General features: G+C 39.8%; 1 protein-coding gene across 17 annotated transcripts in view; it reads left to right on the plus strand.

Moving 5' to 3' along the window:
• Positions 1–9,487, plus strand: part of TAF1 (TATA-box binding protein associated factor 1) — a 112,943-nt gene that overhangs the window by 44,553 nt on the left and 58,903 nt on the right. For all 17 annotated transcript variants that reach the window (XR_014258676.1, XR_014258677.1, XM_082445940.1 and 14 more), the window contains 7 exons: positions 719–827; positions 1,044–1,142; positions 1,432–1,609; positions 4,758–4,825; positions 6,238–6,360; positions 8,148–8,240; positions 8,319–8,403. Coding sequence is in view for 15 of the 17 variants with exons in the window: in XM_082445940.1 (XP_082302066.1) it covers positions 719–827; positions 1,044–1,142; positions 1,432–1,609; positions 4,758–4,825; positions 6,238–6,360; positions 8,148–8,240; positions 8,319–8,403 (755 nt within the window). In the remaining 2 variants the exon portion in view is untranslated. The remainder of the gene's footprint in view (positions 1–718; positions 828–1,043; positions 1,143–1,431; positions 1,610–4,757; positions 4,826–6,237; positions 6,361–8,147; positions 8,241–8,318; positions 8,404–9,487) is intronic.

Here is a 9,487-nt window from a genome sequence, read left to right on the forward strand (position 1 = left end):
CTACTACCAACAACAAATCTGTACAGTAGGTTCAAGGTGTTTTCTGTAATTTGTTGTCCTTGGATTATATGCCACTGAAGTTGTACAGTCAGGGTATTATATTCAAAATATATTTGAATTCTTTTTTGAGTATATAATTTTTAATTAATTTGATATGCAGTTATATTCATTTGTTTCTGTTTCTGTTTAGATTTGAGGGTTGTTTTCCGTCCTCGTTAATTTAATTTATCAATATCTATAGTAGTCACGTCTTGAAGCACATTAGAAAAGGAAAATATAGTATCTTGATCCCATATGATGGAAGGGAAAAAGGTGGATGGGCTTTTAATGATTGAGGGAGACTCAAATTAGTTTTTCTTTTCAAACCTGCTTTAATTTCTTCCTTGTTTCTATTCTGAGTAAGTTAAATTTCCTAGCCCTTTAACCCAAAGATAGAATGTTGGAGCTGGGAGGATTCTTGAAATTCCTTTAGCCTAGTTCCCTTATCTTCCAAATAGGAAACTGAGGTGAAGTTGTGGCTTGCCTAGTTCTTTATTAATTTGGAGATCCTATGAGGCCTTGCCTGATCTGAGCCTTAGAATGTGGATGTCTGGCCTTTGGTTTGGCTTTTTCCTCCCCAGGCTCATGCTCAGGTACTTTGGACTTTTTCATTGTAATTGCTTTTTTTCTGGGGACTAGAAATAGGGACTGCACACTATGAAAGTGTTATTGATTGCAGTGCAGATGAGGTTCGCAGAAAATCTCTGGTTCTCAAGTTCCCTAAGCAGCAACTTCCTCCCAAGAAGAAACGGCGAGTTGGAACCACTGTTCACTGTGACTATTTGAATGTGAGTATTGGCATTGCTGCTTTCTGACCAGATAGGGTTCTCATTAATTCCCCCAGCCCTCTAAGCCATGGCCCTGATGTAGCCTTAGTTTCTCTCCCCTTGGCCTTGCCCTGAGAATTACGTGTACTGTTCATTACAGGGTTTCCAAAATATATATTTATTGTGTTTATTTTTTTTTAATCTGAAGAAGCATTCTGATTTCTTATTTTTCCTTAGAGACCTCATAAGTCCATTCACCGGCGCCGGACAGACCCCATGGTGACATTGTCATCCATTTTGGAGTCTATCATCAATGACATGAGAGATCTTCCAAATGTGAGTTCATTGCATTCAGATCTACAGTATGGGTGGCAAGGCTGTTCTGTGTGATTTCAGATAGATGGCAGTAGAGTGTAGTTCTAGGAACCTGGAACTCCTAATTCTTTGGGATATAGTTTTTCATTTATTTTTTAACAGTTTAGTAGAGGAAACAGACCTGCTCCATCTAGAAAGATTCCTTTGAGAGTTGATGGCCAGGTAGAGACAGGTAAGATGTGAGAGTCTTCAGGAATTGGTCTGGCAACTGTTCTTTGCTCATGGATGGTGCTGGTTCTTGTTTGCACAGACGTACCCTTTCCACACTCCAGTCAATGCAAAGGTTGTAAAGGACTACTACAAAATTATCACCCGACCAATGGACTTACAGACGCTCCGTGAAAATGTGCGTAAACGCCTCTACCCATCTCGGGAAGAGTTCAGAGAGCATTTGGAGCTAATTGTGAAAAATAGTGCAACCTACAATGGTAAGAATCACCTGTTCTTTGACTGCAAAGATCACCTTTCAGATCCTTATTTATCCCTTACTAGTCCTAAATTTAGACTAGATTGGACTGACTGAAAGGACCTACAATGTATTAGTGCATTTTGGGGTTATGAAAATCAGGTAATGTACATTTTAATCATTTAATAAGTATTGCTTCTTTTTATTCCCACTTTTTTATGTATCCTCTAGAGAATTTAGAGAATCTGTTGAAATGAAACAATTGCATGAGAAGCAGTGGGAGATAGGAGTGAGCCTAAGTAAACAGAAGGGAGGGGCATTCAGTGTGGATGGAACCCCCACAGAGTATGTGCTTGTTGACCATATTTGTCTTTGAGTTGGTCTACAAATCTGTTATGGGGGCTGTTATATGTCTACTTTGCTCAAAAGCTGGAAAGGCAAGGAGGAAGAAATCTGTTTTCTGAGTCTTAAAGAGTTCAAGAAACAGTATAGCTTCTGCATGTAGAGGATAAAGTTTTCTGGTTTCCAGTTGTATCCTTAGTGTAGGGATTAAGGTTACAGATAGAGTATGAACTATGGCTCTGCCAGTTACTAATTGAGTTACCTTAGACAACTTATTTAACCTCTCATAGCCTCTTCAGTTTTCTTACCTGCACACATGGGACAATAGTAGTACCTAGATTTTAATACGTTTCACAAGCAGGCCTGACCCATTTATCTAGTCTCATCTCCAGTGACTGGCTCCCAGACCTACTATAGATAGAGACTCCTGCTATGCTCTATGTTGTATTTAACTAAATATCCTATACCATGTCTTCATGCCTTTGTACAGTATTTGCCCTTTGTCTGGAGTGCCCTTTATTCCATTTCCATTCATATTTCCAGACCAACTCATATCATCTCTTCATGAAGACTTATTCAGATTGCCCAAAGCACCCATTTTTTCAATCCTCTGTGCCCCCCCTAACACAATTAAATCAAGTTTTATAGCTCTTATGTGTTATATATAATTGTTTATATATCTGATTTTCCCATCACTTTGTGACCTCCTAGAGAGACTATTCATCTTTGTATTCCAAGGGCCTAGCAGAGTACCAGACACATACAAAGGAAGAATAAATTTATTAGTCCCAACTGTCATTCAAGGTGACAAGGATAAATGCATAAACAAAAATCAGCTTGGAAGGGGAATGGGAAGGTAAGAGTTGACTTTGAAAATACAGAGCTTGAGGTACTTGTGGGTCATTTAGGTGGCAGTGTTCGTAAAAATTTGGAAATTTAAGTTATGACTTTCACCACGTCACCCTCTAACTCAATCTTCCTTCTTCCTCATACCCAAATGCGGATAATAGTGTTAATAGTAGTAGTGCCACCATTGCTAGTATTGCTGTCCATCTAGTTGTACAACCTAGAAATGTTGGCCATTGTTATTCCACTCTCCCTGACCTATACTCATAGATCACTAAGTTGCATAAATTGTACCTTCTAAATTTTGCCGGAATACATCCCCTTCCATTTGGTCTCCATTGCTAGTATCTTAGTTGAAGCCCTTGTCGTCTCTTGTTTGACCTCTTGCAATAGCTTCCAGACTTTCTCTCTGCTGCTTGCCTTAATTCTTCATACTGTTCACAGGGTATTTTTTTCTGATACACAAATTTGAAAAATTACTCTCTAGCTTAAAATCTCCAGTGCCTTTGTATCTCCTATGAGACCATTGTAATATGTCCCTTCTTGCCTTTCCAAGTTCCATTTCCTATTTCTCCTCCACACATACCTACCTGTATTCCAGTTGTACCAAACTACTTGTGATTCCTGTTGTGAGATTTATTGTTTCATGTTTCCATGAATTTGCTTACTTAGCATGTTTTTGCATACTTTTTCCTCCCTCTGGAATGTTTTTCAGCCCTACTGTCTACCTGAAGACTTCTCTTGTTTAATAACACTGCTCGATTGTCATTCACAACAAGCCTTCCCTACTCCTCCCTGGTACTCAGATTTAATTGTTGTAAAACAACCTAAAACACGTTGCAACCCCTCCATAGTTCGTAGTAATCAGTGTATTCCTCTATTTGCACTTACACTCACTTTTTAAAAACTTTATTATGGAAATTGTTAGGCATATACAGAAGTAGAGAGAAAGTAAATAAACTTCAGTGCACCTATTCACCCAGTTCCACAATCACCAGCATATATGGCCAGTCTTGTTCATTGTTTAGCCTGTATTTCCAGACATCATATCATTTCATCTGTAGATACTTCAAGCACTTACACCCTGTCTTGCAATGCTTTATTTTCATATCATTTTCTTTGACTAAACCAAGAACTCTCTAAGGTAGGGACTGTGTCTTATTTTCCCTTTATTCTCAACATTGAACATATCACAGACAGTCATTAAACAGTTGTTGAATGAATAAACAAATCCCTGTTAACTAATTAATAAGTAGTTGGGAAAAGAGCTGAGTTTTAGGCTCTGGGGAGCACTTACACGAAAGAATTGACAGAGGAAGATAAGAAAGTATACCGAAAGGAAGTAGCCAGAATTACTGTTTTTTTACATGAAAATGTTTTCACTATCCCTATGATGAGCTTAAATTAGGGTAGCCATAAGCAGGGAATGTAGGAGATAGTTGGAGGATTCTGTGAAGCTCTTGTTACGGATTTCAGGGAAACTAAAGTAATAGTCTGAGGTGGGGTGGAGGTTCTTTTCTGACAAAGGCTTTGGATTAGCCATATGTTGGGTGGACATCACAAACCATGAGTTCTGCAAACAAAAATTGCAGTCACAAATTTTGTATGCTCAGTATGGAAAGATTATAAATCATTCATTGGTCTCCTTAGCCATCCTTAAACAAATTGTCATTCCCCATCCATAGTTTTATTTTCAGGGTATTAAAGGCAACAGTATCGACAGTAGTACTGCTATGTATGGATATACACAAATAAGGGAGAGAGTTAAAATTAGTTTATTCATCCATATTGTACATCTGCTATGTGTTAGGCACTGAAAAATGGAGATAAGACTGATACATTTGTCTAACCCAGCAGCTAGGCTGGTGCCTGGCACATATTAGGTGATTAAGTAAATGAGTTAAAAATCTGGAGAGGTGTTGGTAGCTCTTGCCTCCCATTTTTAGTGGTCCCATCTCTTTTATTGTTCCTCTGTAATCTAGGGCCGAAGCACTCATTGACCCAGATCTCTCAATCCATGCTGGATCTCTGTGATGAAAAACTTAAAGAGGTAAGACATTTAAAATGAGAGAAAAGCAGTAGAATGAAGCTGGCAGGTACCAGTATTGAGGAAGTAGGGAATGTAACAGAAGGAAGAGTAGAGAAATGAGGGAGTAGCCGGTCTTTTGTACGTTAGAGTCTGGAGGGGACCTTAGAAATCATGTAGTCTAATCCTTCCCTTTTGTAGATGGAAAAACTGAGGTCCATAGAAGAAACTAATTTGTCTTGGGCATCATGGCTATTAAATAGTAGGGCTACGATTAAAATATAAAATCCACATAACTCTTTAGAAAGGGCCAAGGAAATTGACTTCCCAGGAAGTCAGCTGAAGCTAAGAGACTGTTTTGGCAGGGAGAAATTTTAATTTTTAAAAGATAATCTATCTGTATTTCATCTTCTTAACAACAAAAAAAATGGTACCTTAATAGGCTTAAAAAATATAAGTATGATGATGTTAATATTGAAGTAGAAATTCCATAAAAGAGGATAACCAAATGGCCAGTAAACATGAAAAGATTCTCAACTTGATTGATCATTGGGGAGATACAAATTTTTTTTTTTAATTTTTAAATTTATTTTTATTTTTTGGCTGTGTTGGGTCTTCGTCCCTGTGCAAGGGCCCTCTCCAGTTGCGGCGAGCGGGGGCCACTCTTCATCGCGGTGCGCGGGCCTCTCACTGCCGCGGCCTCTCTTGTTGCGGAGCACAGGCTCCAGACACGCAGGCTCAGTAGTTGTGGCTCACGGGCCCAGCCGCTCGGCAGCATGTGGGATCCTCCCAGACCAGGGCTCGAACCCGTGTCCCCTGCACTGGCAGGCGGACTCCCAACCACTGCGCCACCAGGGAAGCCCGGGGAGATACAAATTTAAACCATGATTAGTTAACACTGCATACCTCCCTTAGAAAGGCTAAAATTTAAAAAGACAAAAAAAACAAAAGACTGAGTTTTAGTGGGTGAGGATATGGAGCAGTTGACACACAAACTTTTTCCTAGTACAGTCTAAAATGAATTTATTGGGTTAGATTCCCTTACACAAAAGTCACTACTCAACAGTAATGTGTTCAGTGTTTTCAGCAATAGTTTTATGGCAAAAGCAGTCTGATAATTAACACTTAATTTGGTGAAGATGTGTTTGTTGTGGGAGCTAAGCTATTGATGCCCAGGGATGTATATTTTTGATGTTCTACAAGAATAGAAGATAGAATACCTAAAGGAATTGGTCAGTACATCTCTTTTGATCCTTTTACTGGAATATTATTTCTCTTACCTGGACTTTTTGTCTGGAACTGAATAGGCCACAATTCAAAGTTAGACTTTTTGGGACAAGGGCAATAGACAACTGAACCTTAAATTATCCTTAATACTCTATGGTGATTATACCTCAGGGAAACCCCTGCCTTTCCTTTGCTTTGTTTCATGTCAGAAAGAAGACAAATTGGCTCGTTTAGAGAAAGCTATCAACCCCTTGCTGGATGATGATGACCAAGTGGCATTTTCTTTTATTCTGGACAACATTGTCACCCAGAAAATGATGGCAGTTCCAGATGTAAGTGGTCTGTGTGTTAAATATTGTGAAGATAGTACAGGGGAGAGGAAAGGGTGAAAGGGTCTGCATGTGTATGTATGTTGGGGAGTCTGGAGCGTGGTGTTTGTCAATTCAAAATGGTATATAATTTTAAAAAGAAACCGTTTTGCTCTATGAGTGCATTATTGAAACAAAGAGGCCAGGAATCTGTGATATAGAGCGGTTCTTTATACCTGTTGTTGACATTCAGTATTTTAATGCTCCTGAATAGCCCTGGAGAGAAATTAGGATGCCAGCTAATGGGAGGTTTTGGATTTAGAGGTGCTTCTTAACAAATGAGAGTTTGATAATTACCCAGCATTCATTGTCTTTTTTTTCTTATTTATTTATTTATTTATTTATTTTTGGCTGCGTTGGGTCTTCGTTGCTGCGCGCAGGCTTTCTCTAGTTGTGGTGAGCGGGGGCTACTCTTTGTTGCAGTGTGCAGGCTTCTCATTGCGGTGGCTTGCTTCTCTTGTGGAGCACAGGCTCTAGGCGTGCGGGCTTCGGTAGTTGCGGCACACGGGCTCAGTAGTTGTGGCGCACAGGCCCTAGAGTGCAGGCTCAGTACTTGTGGCTCACGGGCTTAGTTGCTCCGAGGCATGTGGGATCTTCCCAGACCAGGGCTCGAACCCATGTCTCCTGCATTGGCAGGCGGATTCTTAACCACTGTGCCACCAGGGAAGTCCCGCGTTTGTTGTTTTTTGTTTCATTTTTTGTCTTGCAACTTTATGGCAGGGGTACCATGTTGATTCTGTGTATCATTTTGTTGTAATGATCCTCCCTAGGGAATTCTGAACTGAGTTTCCTTTTGTGTTGTAGGCATATGTTGTGTATGCAGTAACGCTATAAACCAGAGTCCCCAATCTTTTTGGCACCAGGGACCGGTTTCGTGGAAGACAATTTTTCCACGGATGGTGGGTGGGGGACAGTTTCAGGATGATTCAAGCGCATTACATTTATTGTGTACTTTATTATTATTACATTGTAATGTATAATTAAATAATTACACAACTCACCATGATGCAGAGTCAGTGGGAGGCCTGAGCTTGTTTTCACTTGCCACTCACTGATAGGGTTTTGATATGCGTCTGCAAGCCGTTGATTTATTATGGTCTCTGTGCAGTCAAACCTCTCTGCTAATTATCATTAATTATCATCTGCTAATCTGTATTTGCAGCCACTCCCCAGCGCTAGCATCATCACCTCAGCTCCACCTCAGATCATCAGGCATTAGATTCTCATAAGGAGCGCACAACCTAGATCCCTCACATGCACAGTTCACAGTAGGGTTCACGCTCCTGTGAGAATCTGATGCCGCTGCTGATCTGACAGGAGTCGGAGCTCAGGCGGTAATGCGAGCGATGGGGAGTGGCTGTAAATACAGATGAAGCTTCACTTGCTCACTCACTCACCTGCCCGATGCTCACCTCTTGCTGTGCGGCCCGGTTCCTAACAGGCCACGGGCCAGTACCGGTCCATGGCCTAGGGGTTGGGGACCCCTGGTGTAAACCTTCTGCATGGGACAAGGGAATGAGAGATTTTAATTGTGAATATAGAGTAGGGATCCTTACCCTACCAGGGCACATGAACCCATAAAGGAATCCCCTTAAATTATATGCAAAGTTTTGTATGATTATGTGTCTTTCTGGGAAAAGGGTCCATAGCTTTTGTCGGAGTCTTAAGAATATTTGGGACCCAGTGAAGTTTGAGAATCTCTGGTATAAAGAATGGTTTCCATTTAATTTCTCATGCTTTCTTTTTGCTAGTCTTGGCCATTTCATCACCCAGTTAATAAGAAGTTTGTTCCAGATTATTACAAAGTGATTGTCAGTCCAATGGATTTAGAGACCATACGTAAGGTGAGTGATTTGGTCTAAAATGTCTTTTGGGAACCAAGTAACTTTGTGTATCTGAGTCCCTGATTCTTTTAATCACAGAATATCTCCAAGCACAAGTATCAGAGTCGGGAGAGCTTTCTAGACGATGTCAACCTTATTCTGGCCAACAGTGTTAAATACAATGGTGGGTATTTCTCCTTTTTTTCTCTTTGCATCAATATATCCATCCAACATTAGTTAGCATTATTAAAATTTAAGTGCATAAAGCAGGCTTGAGCCATGATAGTCAGCAGAATCAGTCATGTGACTTACTCTGCATTTTTTTTAAAACAGGCATGTACTTTAGTGTGTTCTGTAAAGTTTGCTAATAACATTTAATGATGAAAAAACAACGTATATTTATTTTCTAAACTTTAGAAAGCACCGAAAAATGAGATGAGAATAAAAATCAAATGGATATTACTTTGGGCCATCACTGCTTTCCATGAGATGTGAAAACTCACCTATGGGTGTGCTTCCTCAGAGCATGGAGTTTTTGCTCAATATGTGAAATGATTGAATAATGTATCTCAGGTGCTGTGCTAGCTACTTAATCTACCAGTGGGAAAGATATCATTGTCCTTATGTCAGTGAAGAGAAACAGTTAAAATGCAGCTTGGCAAGGGCTATATTAGAAGGATGTACAAAGTGCCCTAGAGGAGAGGAAGGAGTACCTTCACCTAAGGGTTAGGGAAGGCTTCATAAACAAGTTAATACAGTTCAGTTTTGAATGGCTCACTTAAGTGAACATCAGTTGAGCACCTAATATGTGTTGGCACTGATAGATGTTACAAATATAAAGTCAAATTAGATATGTTCTCTGCCTCCAAATTGGTTATAGTTTAGTTGGGAAAACAAAAGAAAAATTACAGAACTTAAGTATTATGCTAGATGCATTCACAGAGTGCCAAAGGAAAACAGAAACAGGATATCTAAATCAGAGTGGGATTAGAGGAAGCTTTCTGGAAGAGAGTTTTCTTAAGCTGAGTTCTAAAGATCAATGGAGTTTGCTAACCAAAAAATGAGGAGAAAGCGTTCTAGGCAGGGAGAAGAGCAATATATGAAGGCACAGGGACCTGAAATTACATCTTGGGTTTAAGAAACAAGTTATTGGGGTTGCAGTTAAGTGTACATGTTGATGAATGACTGGTTATATATAGAGAAGTAGACAGGTGTCAAATCATAAGAGGGCCTAGTGTATGCCGTGTGTCATACTTAAGAGCTTTTAC

The sequence above is a fragment of the Balaenoptera physalus genome (genome assembly GCF_965194825.1).
Source record: "Balaenoptera physalus genome assembly, chromosome: X".
NCBI classification, from domain to species: Eukaryota; Metazoa; Chordata; class Mammalia; order Artiodactyla; family Balaenopteridae; genus Balaenoptera; species Balaenoptera physalus.